The 12,634-nt window shown below is 34.3% G+C and overlaps 1 protein-coding gene across 1 annotated transcript; it reads right to left on the bottom strand.

The window, feature by feature from the left end:
• Positions 1-1,931: 1,931 nt before the first annotated feature.
• LOC149165261 (thioredoxin-like 1-1, chloroplastic) lies at positions 1,932-5,820 on the bottom strand. The gene is made up of 4 exons (XM_089432267.1): positions 5,409-5,820; positions 4,734-4,919; positions 3,210-3,374; positions 1,932-3,097 (listed from the first exon to the last, which is right to left on the bottom strand). Exons 1-4 carry the CDS (start codon positions 5,676-5,678, stop codon positions 2,801-2,803), a joined length of 918 nt encoding a protein of 305 aa, XP_089288393.1. The 5' UTR covers positions 5,679-5,820; the 3' UTR covers positions 1,932-2,800.
• Positions 5,821-12,634: the final 6,814 nt, after the last annotated feature.

Here is a 12,634-nt window from a genome sequence, read left to right as displayed (position 1 = left end):
TAGTGAGCCCTTCACTTATTCTTAAGAAGGTCAAATAGCCGTGTGGAATTGTCTTGGTTTTGATGAATGGTATAACCCTAATAGTGAGCCCATTGGCCCCCAATCCTAAGCTCATTATTCTTAGGAAAGTCAACAAAAACTTATACCCATCCTCCATTGACCTATTGGATACATTATCATTAATTAAAAACAAGTCATCATTAATTAAAAAACAAGTTATAGATCATAATTATATATAACATTACTATTATTTTTCAATTGAAACCTAAAATTGATTGAATGGAAAGGAAATATGAAAGTAGATATGCCTCTATGATTATTGAACGAGAAAGCATTACTTGGGATTGGTGCAAACCAAAGGTCCAAATTAGAGACAGAAGCACATGGATTATGGGGCCAATAAAATGAAACCAGTTTACAAAACTTAGATAAGACCACTGAACAAAACGGAAGGAAAACAAATAAGATTTAATTTAGTGGATATTCTATTGTCTTTCACAATCCATAAGCTCTAATCATATCCCATTTCTTTGTCACAAAACAAACTTAGAGATGAAACACTCCTTCCATTTCAAATTTAGTTCAATTCATCATTAAAAATTTGGCATTAGTTATGTCCAAGGATTATAAGAAATTGGCATTAATTATCTCAGTACATGTGTTTTAAGATTATAAGATATATTTAAGATTTTAAGATTATAAGATTTTGGTAAAGGTACCTAACTTTAGAGGCTGCCCTTGATAATACGAGAGCTTGATGGACAAAAAAATGCAATTTGTTTCATAGTTAAAATTGTTTGTTTTTCCAATGCTTCAAATCTTGTCTTAATGTATTATCCGTAAGATAATTAATAAAGTGTTTTCATAAAATGGTCAAAATTATTCAAATTTCTTTCGTCTTAATTAATTATGTATTGTCCAATTTTGTCTTAATTAATTATGATGTAATATCCATAATGTATTGTACATAAAATAATTTGACAGAATTAATTATGTTATAATATCCATAATGTATTGTACATAAAATAATTTGACAGAAGTCCAAAGGAACAGCGTTCCATTTTACAACCTATTACAACCTATCTTCATCTTCTTCATGTTTTAGTTATTGACATTACCAACTAAAACATTACCAAGGCTTAAGCTCTAATTAAAGGCATCTCCGTTCGAATGGAGGGGAATGGATCAAGAATTATTTCATGTCTTTTTATCTCCATCATGTTTTCTCCAAATTCAATCTAGGAAACTTCGGAATATTTAGATAGTTTGGTGCAAGTGAATGACTTCAAGACCAAGTTCTGGTTGATGGTGTTAAAGATAAACCTCTGCGCCGAATAGACCTTGGAAACACGAGGAATTCAAGATGGTCAGCTAATTAAAAATACTATTTGAGTGCACATGACGTGCATGGTGTAATGGTAGGGGCGGATGGCTGTCGCACCCCACCCAAGTTCGAGTCCTGCAGAGGCGATTGATGTTGTATTTTCGGAAAATGTAAAGGTCCCACCCCAGCTTACAAAAAAAAATACTATTTGAGTGAATGCTTCTCCTAACAATGTAGGAGTGATTGCTTGCAAAGACTTCAATGCAAAATTAAAAGCAAAGCCATCTTCATATTATTATGCTTCCCACTGGTTTTCCTTCACTTTTCATTTTGGTTCAATGGAAAATGTTATAAGTTTGATGAAAATATTTTATCCCTCCCCTTGATTTCATGTTATATGTGCACTCTTTACCAACAAAAAAGAGTATTAGGAATCACTTATATCAAATTGCAAGGATTGTTGGCTGGGACAATATTACAAATGATCTTGGGTGATATTATAATATAGAGGATTATAATAACTTCCACTATGATTTTTAATAGAATGCAATTATCTACTCAGTTGATTTTAGCCATGAAGATATTCGCATTACAGGCCAACAACATGTATACACACAACGTAAAAATACTCTTTATATTAAAATGCATGATTGGCATTGCAGAATTGCATGGCCATCAATGCGAAATTACAGAATGTTAAACCGCTTCAGGAATACAAAGGCCATCTCATAGCAGATCAGCCTCGAATATTGAAATAGTTACACCATATAAACATACTGTATGTAATGAAATGCATGATTGGCATTGCAGAATTGCATCGCCATCAATACAAAATTACAGGATGTAAAACATACTCTCTATTTATTGAAATTCATGACTGGCATTGCAGAAAATGCATCACCGTGATACAAAATTACAGAATGTAAACACTGCCAGGATTACAAAGCCCATCTCACAGCAGATCAGCCTCGAAGCTCAAAACCTCTTTGAGGTGAACATAGATCCATAACTAAAACACTAAACCAAGGTCTGAAATGGGAATTGGCAGGACAAAAAAACATCCTATTCTGAATCCCCAAAGCCACCTTCCAAATACCAAGGTTTTAGAACCAAATGCCTTCTAATAAAATCATGGGCAATACCAAAAACAAGCTTCAGTAAGATAATGCCCATTGGATTCAATACAGGTATATCCACAGTCTGTACTTAATAAAGATATATCCACAAATAGAGTTATAGAAGGTTCCTATAGAAAAAAAAGAAAAAATAGGGAGATGGGTTTTCTCAACAGGATATAAAATGTCAAAATGGCTGCCTGAAAATTATCGGGGGTTTCAAAAAAAGTGAAGCCTCCTAATCAGAACTATGTACACATTGGTTAGATACAGAAAGGAAAATATACAGAAGTACACTGCATGGCCTCTATAGAATGCACAAGAAAATGGCTGTACGCATGTTGAGCTCACTGGAAGAAAATCATGATCTCCCTGAGCCGACAAGCTCTTGTAGATCTGACTTGCGGCTCGGTCCTACAGGTGCCAGATCGTCTGGATTCTTGCCAGGAGGAACAAGTGCCAAATCCTCTGCCTTGTGATCAGATCTGACAGCAAATGGTACCTCTTTTCTGCGAGTCTCGGCAGGTTCTGGCATAACGAAAGACAGAGACTTGTTTTTTGACAAAGCCAATAGTTCGTCCTCCCCCAATCCTCTGGGAGGTCCAAGACTGCACCTTGGAGTACTGTGTTTCTCAAGGGCATCCCTGAACTTCTTTATCTGCAGATCATTGCACACCAAATATATGTAAAAGGAACTCGTTGAAGATAATAAATATGCATTGAAGATGCAATGACAATACCAAACCAACAGAAAAAGAAACTAGACTTACTGTTGCATTAGTACAACTGAAGCTACAAAGGCGTCCCTCCGCCCCTTTGTACAACTGGAAAAAGGGTAAAACATGGATGCGCAAACTGTAGCACATAGACTTGTTTTCTTCATAGTTCACTTTTACAAATTTGACATCAGGGTTCTTTTCTGCAAATTGGCAAATCTGCAAAAGTTTAACTTAAAAATTAGATATTTATCCAAGTGATATCATCACAAAACTCATATTCTACTTGTACAAAACTATCCAAGCACACAACCTAGCAAAATTCTTTCCTCTGCTTTCAATACACCATGAACCTGGTGAAACCGTAACAAGATTCTCTTTTGGTAAAAACTAAAACAATTTCATTCTCTTAAAACAAAAGCAGGGGGCCTGGAACTCTTCTTTAGTCTATTGTTCTACTTATAGGAAATTGAAAGTCTGCAGACTATTCTTTCTTTAGCTCCATTAAAACTGGAAGGCATTGAAACAGTACAGATCTGCTATATTAGAACTAGCTCACAAAATGTCCATTTTGAAAAATCGGGGACAACAAAGTGTTGCAGTCAGATTTGCAAAATATCAAATAACAATCAATGGCAGAATGAAGCAGAAGCAACTAATAACAACAGAAGAAATTGACAATCAGATGATCTTATATCAGAGGTTCTAGATCAAAAAAAAAAAAAAATTGGCTGAAAACACTCAAACCCTACTAGGTAATAGACCAAAACAGGGTCTAAGAAAATAGATCCTGAATGATGAATCCAACAAAAGCACTGTCCAAAAATTAATCTAGCAAGATTTGTTGACCAGACCACATATCAAATAAAAGCACGCATATTAAAATACACGGGCCTGATGCCCATAAAGGAGGCCCTGCCCTCTGGACACATGGGCAAACTTGTAGGCTTTTACCATCTAACACCTCCCAACAATTGTATCGCAACCTTTTGAGGAGGTTGATTTTCTATGAGTAAAACCACAAGCAGCGGGAAATTAAAATCAATAAGTGGCTTAGTCATGCCGAGAACATGTGAGCTTTTAGTAAGGAGAGACGTATTCGAGACCTTAACGTCCCAGCTCGAAACAAAAACCTTTCTGAAAACAAGATTTAAAGGGGGGGAACCCACTCTATATACCCAGCTTATAGCTGGATCGATACAAAGACTCTTTTAATGGAATAAGAGGTCGACCTAAAGAGTACCCCAAGTCTCTCCGACCCCATAAGCAAAACCATAAACAACCATTAGAATAAAAATTGAAAGGGGGACAGAAATGGTGAGAACATAGGGACTGGTAAGGAGCCCTAGACTTTGTCAGCTCAAACAATATATTTCAGAGAACAATACCTCCAGGAAAGGGAGAAACCCATTCGATATTTTCCAACCCAGCTCATGGATGGATTCTCATCCGAAAGCTGTTTGATCCATACATCAAACTGTATGTTTCCCCAGGAATAGGTAACATAGTTACTTCAAAAATTTGCGTAATGATAGAACAAAATTACAAACTGGTTAATTATTCAATCATCCAGCATACCTTTGGATGGACAGATCTGCAGGCACCACAACCAGGAGCGTAGAAATCTAAAACAACAAGCTTGTCTCCAGCAGTTAGAAGAGAATCAATCAATTCCTGGGCTGAATGAACTTCTATCATATTTGGTGTCGTTCCTTTTTCCCACCATCTTGATAGGCGGGGCATACATGTCTGTGCTGCACGAACCTGGCAAGAAAATCACCCAACCATAAGCAATGAATACCCACACTTTCACAGATAGCAAAATCAGCAATACCATAAAACATTTAAGTCTAAAAAATAATCCAGACGCACTTCATATCAAGTAGTTTCAGAAAGAAACCAACCAAACAAAACAAAACAATTCAAGACTATTCTTCTCAGGCTGCTGCATGCCTATAAAACACCATCGATACCACTCTTTCGTGCAATTTCAGGAAAACCACAATACAAATGTGAAGGACACGAAGCAAAGAAAAGACCTAAAACCGACTTTTCCAGCATTTTCAGGAATGATAAAGCCTCCGAAAAAATCAGAAAACATTTTTTCTCAGTCAAATTCAGGCAGAACCCATTCCCACAGAACCACCCACACCTTAACATATCATCCTATGTCACCTCAACCACGCCAAATCCCCAAAATCACCAGCATCCCCACTTCAAACCATGCAGATCTGAATCAGCCCAAATCCATACCTGCAAATGAAACTTTTTGGCTTCTCTGACTCCCCTTTGCAACTGAGAGGTCTTGGGCTCCCAAGGGTTCACGAAAGAACCATGTAGCTGGCTGCTGGAAAACGAATTAGCCGGTCTGGGGCTCAAACAAATAGAATTGAAGGACGACCCATTTTCCATTAGCCTGAACGAAACCATAACACTCCCAGATTTTGATCTGGGAACCGTGTTGATTGCACGAATCGTCGAAGGAAACGAAACCGAAGCGGTTCCTCTGATGACTTCTGCCATTGCATATACAAAGCAAGGATGTCGAAATGGGTATAAAACTAAATTTTCGACAATGGATACGAACTTTACCAGATCCTCTGATCTTATCTCTTTATCTCCGGTCCACAGGAGACCGCGTAGTCACTTTCCACCTACTTCTCTGGTGGGGATCACAATCGCCTATCCAATTATAAATAAATACGTAAATTGTGGTAGACTTGCCTTCGCTTTGAAGTCTCCGCTCCCCCTCTCAATCAAACGGCTCTGATTGTCAGAGCCAAACGAGGAGCAGGGAATGTTATAACACAACACTATGGATAAACCCTATCCATTCATCTGTACTAATTAATATCTGCAGTTCTGAGTCGCGACGGTCTCTAAGTTTAAATTTCTATGGCGGATAAAAGTACAAATTCAACCTCCGAATCCTGCTGACACGTCACACGACCCAAAATAAATCCAATATTACTAAACTAATGCAAGTTGCAACTATGGTTAGACACCCAATCTTACTAAACTAATGCAAGTTGCAACTATGGTTAGACACCCAATCTTACTAAACTAGTGCAAGTTGCAACTATGGTTAGACAGCCAATCTTACTAAACTAGTGCAAGTTGCAACTATGGTTAGACAGGCCAATGTGCCAAATTTATCTGTGCGTTTAAATTTGGGAAAAACAGTTTCTGGCGCTTATCCAATGGCGGTTACTATTAATTTCTATCGTTGGAAGTCGGGTCAGTTACTGTTAGATTTTTATCGTTGTAATTCCGGTTAATCTAATCTTCTGTCTTTTGACTGTAAAATTGACGGAATAAATAAAACCAGAGACAGTCCCCATAAAATCAGCTGAGCGTTGGATATGATGACACGTATGGCGGTTTTTCAGAGAGCGGTGGTTTCGATTCGAACCACGGGCGTGGGAAATATTATCGCATATCCCCGCAAAAGTCGGTCAGCTCATATTGTGTTATATTTCTTTATATGGAGAAAGGGATTTTAAATGAAGAATTTGTTTAAGATTATATTGAAGAATATTATATATTTTATGTGTATGCTTTTAAAGGATTCTATTGAAATTTGTAAGTGCATTTTTATTTTATTTTTATAGGATTGTGTTTTTAAATAAAGAAAATTTATGGTTTTGAATTTAAAAATAAATTTAGTATTTTTATTATTTGTAATGTAATAACAGAATTTAAAGTTAAAATGTGAATATTTTGATTAGTTGAAAAAGACCAATTCATAATTTAGATGAGAATTTGAATTTTCTTTTCAATTATTTTGAATTGAAATTGGGAGTAGTCTATGGTGGTAGAGGAATTGTTTGGACAGTCAAAAGTGACAGAAATGCAGTGTTTGAATCATGTTTTTGATGGTGGAAATGGATTGAGCTAACATTAAAAACATCTATGCCATCTAAAATTATAAATTTCAACAGCTTTTACTTGGATTTACAAAAATCCTAACCAGATTTTTTCAAATATAATTTGAATTTCCATAACTTTCAGGGCAAAAAAACATATTTTTTAAACTACTGCTTGAAATTATGGTATTTGTCACCCTATTGAGTTATGAAATAGAGTTTTTCCATAGTATTTTTAACAATATTGAGTTATAAAATAAAATTTTATTTGATATTGAGTTTTAATAAAATAAAATTGAAGTAAATTTTTTCCATACTATTTTTAATAATGTTGAATTTTAATAAAATAAAATTAAAGAAAAAAATTTCCATCGTATTTTTAGAAAAATAATAAAAATCATTTTCTCTCCTATATTTTTATAAATAACACATATCAATTCTCATTTAAAGATGAAGATGAATGATGTAAATGATAAAAAAAATATTACCTTATCCTAATCAAATTCATATTCTTAAATAAATGTAAAATATAAAAATTAAATTAATCTTATAATAAAAAACAATAAATCCAATTAATATTTTTATAATTTTTATTATATTAAAAATTACCGTGCGTGTGAAAATTCATAAATTTGAATAGGACATTTCACATCTACGTAATCTTTAACATGCTCAATATTTAACGTTTAGGGATATATTGGGTTGAGACTAACACTAGTTAGACTATAGTGGTGACATATAAGGTTCAAGTGTCACTTTCCCCAGCTAGTGGTTTGTATATTTGTTTGCTTATTTGGTTCCTAGCTGTGGTGACCTTACTTTACTTTTGTATTATAGGTGGGGCCTTCACTATGTTCTGGACAAATCGACTGACGCGCTTTTCATGCAATTTCCACGTCACTTGTTTTAGACCAACTGTTTCAATCCAACACATTAAATTGTGGCAAATGGTAGTCGTGGATCCCATCTGTCAGACTCTCACAACAGTTGAGTCATATGTAATATTGTGGTGGCAGATTGGGTAGTTGGTCGGTCAACTTATGTGAGGATGAAAAGTTAAGTACTTGTTTCTATCTTATCGTAATATTGTGGTCCATATTGAATATAAATATCCAAATGACACGTGGGCACGTAGTTTTAAATTAAACATTGTTTTATTTTATTTTTTATTTTTATTTTTTTTAAAGGTGGAAAAATCTATCAAACTCAGTTTGTCAAACCAACACTGAGGACAGCGATCTTTGGCTGCTATCTGCTAATGTCAGTTGACACATCATTGTTATCAAGGAAAACCACGCCACCTGAAATAACCCGCTGGTGGTCCGTAAGGGAGCAAGCTTTCACTCCTGCCAGATGCCTCTGGGTCTTGGGCCGTTAACCTGTTTCCTTACGTCCAAGGAAGACGAGCTCTTAGCCAAGCAGACGCAGTTTTAGGGCATACTCCAGGCCCAATTAAACATTGTTTTATATATTAAGATCACGTTAGTATTTTGATTTTTTATAAATTAATATTTTATATTAATTTTCTATTTTATTATTTTAAAGTTTTATATTTATGAAAAATTAAATAAATTATTAACATAAATACGATAAGTTTATATTTTTATAAATTAAAATAATCATTTAATTTTTAAAATACCATTTTTTAATTTATAAATAAGAAATTTTTTCCATAATTTAATTACTCAATTTATAAAACTATGTATATATCTTTTATTACTTTTGAATTGAATTGTCTTTATTATGATTTTTTGGAAATTTTTCTGGTCTAATTTCTCTAAAATCCCAAAGGAATTTATTGAAATCTCAAGTTTGATGGGTAACCCTTGCACAATGGAAGTGCCCTAGGGGTTTTTGAGGGTGTCTAAGCCATAGGGGTTTTTGAGGGTGTTGAAGCCATATATATACAGTGAAAAAGCCAGTTTAAATAACACAAATGAATATTTCACCACAAATTTTTCCGTCGGATTCTGGCACTAGAAAGTTCAAAAAGACGCACTAAACACAACAGACTGTATATATGGATTCAGCACCCTGAAAACCCCTAAAACACTTCTATTGTGCAGGGATTACCCATCAAGCTTGTGATTTCAATGAATTCCTCACAGAGTGAAATTAGACCGAGAAAATCCACCAGAAAAGCTTCCAAAAAGTCGCAGTAAAGACAACTCCTCTTGTGTTCAACATTGACTTTACACATGTCCCTTCTAAAATAAAAGCATTTTTTTATAAATAAAAAGATTATTGTATATAATAAAGTTCAATATAATTAATAGGCAAAATGGTTTTTTTTTTCCAGCAATACAATTGCTAGCAAAATTGTGATCTCTTCTTGTTTAAAATGAACTTTTAAAAGCATAAATGGATTCAACACCCTAAAAAACTCCTAAAGCACTCCAACTTTGTAGATTAAACAACTTAAACTCATGATTCTTAAAAATCTCTACAAGATTAACCAGAACAAGTGTCCAAAAAAGAGTCATTTTTTCTATTAGTGAGACTACACCAAAAAGAATATACATATATAATTAGCTTAATTAAATTAATCAAACTCTCACCATGCTCTTTGGGTTAGTTATTGATATTACAATCGAGTATGGAGGAGATGTGGTAAAAATATTCCACTTTCAATCTTAGCCATAAATAACATATTTCTATGTCCATGTGAAGTAACATAATTTTATACTTTAGAGAGATAAAGCAATAAAGAGTAAAAAAATATTATATGTCTTTGATTTGTATATACTACTATGAATATTCTAGAATACTATGTGGAAATTAAATCTCTACCATCCACCTAATAGTTATTATTGATAATTAAATTAAAATTTTGAAATTCTTATTCTAAAATAGACAGGCCTATAGGCATAGTTAGAGCTATGTTGAACGGATGGAATTTTTGAAGAAATTTTAATTGACATCCCATACATGTTTCAGTGACTATTTTCAAAATATTTCTTTGCTTACTATCTATCAAATTCACTTGTTACTTGGAAATCAAGATAGGTTGGACAAAGTAATTACAAAAGAAGAGTTATTTATTTCTCTCTCTTCCATGAAAATGGGAAGTCACCAAGTATTGATGGTTTACCTTATGAGTTTTACAAGGTGACACGTGAGATACAATTGGAGAGATGATTTTTGTAGCCTTGTTTAGGAAGTATTTTCTATAGGGAGCCTTTAAGAGTTTCTTAACCAAGGCCTTATCAAGCTTATTCCAGAGAATTCTACCAGAGACTTTATTGGTGGGTGGTGTTTGATCACTCTATTAAGTGTTTCTTATAAAATTATGGCTAAAGCTTTAGCTTTGAGGGTGTAAGTTGTGGCTCGAAAATATTTTGTTGAGTCCAAACATGCTTTGTTTAGGGATGGTTTATTTTAGATGCAGTCTTGTCAACTTGGGAGGTTATGGAGTGGGCCAAGGAGATAGGTCAACAGGCCCTTTTTTTGAAAAGCAGTGTTAATAAAGCATAATCAACGCTTCGTTTACACGGGCCTTTACTTATGTTTCAGTAATAATGTGTTGTTTCCCCTACATCCATCTTCACAAGTCCATCAAGGATGCCCATTTCCCCCTTATCTTTATGTCCTAACAACATATGCTCTTAGGTATCTATTAGAAGTTGCCCTTTCTCAAGGACGAGTTAGAGATATCTCCTTGATCGAGGGGGAGGAGATCGTAAACAACCACTTTGCAAATGACTCTCTCTTATTGATTTCTATTGATCATGACTTAGTTTCAACTACCAAGGATTATCTTTCAATATTTTATGAGGCTTTAGGGGCTATCATGAGTGACAATAAGACAGACTTTTGGTTTGTTGGTCTTGACAATCTCCTCGTATCGACTCCAACTACATGGAAGTTTATTTAGCCATGGATTACTATGATATATATTGGCATTCCTTTTGGGGGTGATCTTTCCCATGTTGTTATGTGGGATTGGTACTTTGATAGATTATAGTGTAAGTTTCTTATTTGATAATACAAGGATCTTCCCTTCACTGGTAAGTTAATAGTGGTGAGTATAATTCTTCGGGCATCTTAGATTTACTAAGTGTTATATTAGCTTTCTAACAAGACTCAATTACATCAACTAGAGAAGATTTTATATTCTTATCTACGGGCCAAATATGAATGATATCAAGGTCTTCCCATGGTTCCCTAGGATGTTTGCATCATGCCCAAGGATAAGGGAATCTTGGTTTGATCAATGAGGTGACTCAAGGAAGAATTTTTGCTACCAAATGGGTGGTCAGATGCTTGGAGGGTTCATCTCCTTGTCATGTGTTGATGGGACACAATTTGTTGCCATCCCAACATATTGGGAAAATTATGGGCCAGTTTGGTTTATGTGACATCATTTTTGCTCCTCATAATTTTCAAATTTATGGGCCCATCATTTTTAAAATTATTTAGGCAGCTTGGAGGAAGGTGGCTGACTTGGTGTGTTGCCATAAGTGAGGCAGTGAATTAGGTTGGGATTTGGAAAAGAGACCTCTCTAGAGTTGCAAACAAGAAGGAACTTATATTTATGATATTCTTCATTTTCAAGCAAAGAAATTTAACAAAAAGAACTTTTTTATTTAGAGCGATCTTTTGGATTTCAGTTCTTACTATTGGAAGAACAAATGTTTGGTGGCTTCGGAGTTTCCCATGTCCTCTGTGCATCGAGATATATCTATGGAGATCAATGAGGTCATTCCTCAAGAATATCTTTCAAGATGAATATTTATATGGATGGTCCCCTTTGAAGAGATTAGGAGTGGATTTTTGGGCAACCTTTGACTCGATAAGATTCTCATAAGCTCTATTCTTTTTTGCATTGACATCATGAATTAGGACTAGTTCTCAATACCATATGGGTTTTTATGAGTGAAGAAAGTCATATGATTCCATTGATTGCATGGTGTCTAGTTTATTACAGCATCCAAAATATGTTTCTTTACTTGGTTAGTGATTTATAAGGTCTTCCCTCTAACGCTCAGTTAGCCAAAAATGGTGTTATCAATGGACTATGCCATTTCTCTCAAGATTAGAAGCAATGAAGCATATTTTAAGAGAATTTTCCTTTGCAATATGTTGGTTTGCAAAGGTTCAATCTTAGTTGGCTCACATTCTCTAAGGCTAGTTATGTTGTTGGGCAGTTTTTTTGGGAGATTCCAAATCAATGATTGGGGATTCCTTGTCTAGTATTTGGCATTGTTTGAGAGTATTTGTTTTATATACTCTTTGCAAACTCTATTGCAAATGTGTTTTTGATAACAAAGTTAGTTCTTTGAGTGTCTTTTGTCAATTATGCCACGATGCGGTACATATGCAACTCCTAGGCAAATGAACATTGTTGATTAAAAATGGCTAATCATTATAATTGAATTCTTATTTAGATTTATAGTTGTTTCAGTTGTTCTAATAAGAGAATATGAATTATTTATATATACCTTTCCTTTCCCTTTTCTTTTAATAATTGAAGTATATAATTTTTGTATATATAAGAAGTATTTTCCAAAAAAAAGAATCTCCCTCAAAGTAATTTTCTTTTAAAAAATATATAAATATAGATCAATTAATGTGTACAGTAAAATTATTAACCTTGATTATGACAATATTGTA

This window comes from Pinus tabuliformis, chromosome 5_1 (assembly GCF_031772625.1).
Source record: "Pinus tabuliformis cultivar Carrire ecotype Pingquan chromosome 5_1, CPIR1, whole genome shotgun sequence".
Taxonomy (NCBI): Eukaryota; Viridiplantae; Streptophyta; class Pinopsida; order Pinales; family Pinaceae; genus Pinus; species Pinus tabuliformis.
Note: the sequence above shows the minus strand (reverse complement) of the source record. Positions and strands in the feature narration are given on the sequence as shown.

What these genes read in the sequence shown, in the direction of transcription:
- LOC149165261 (XM_089432267.1), bottom strand. Translation starts at nt 5,678, where the DNA reads ATGGCAGAAGTCATCAGAGGAACCGCTTCGGTTTCGTTTCCTTCGACG. An exon ending in CCAAAAAGTTTCATTTGCAG is followed by an intron (nt 4,920 to 5,408) that starts GTATGGATTTGG and finishes TTTTCTTGCCAG; the next exon opens with GTTCGTGCAGCACAGACATG. An exon ending in GCAGATCTGTCCATCCAAAG is followed by an intron (nt 3,375 to 4,733) that starts GTATGCTGGATG and finishes AAACTTTTGCAG; the next exon opens with ATTTGCCAATTTGCAGAAAA.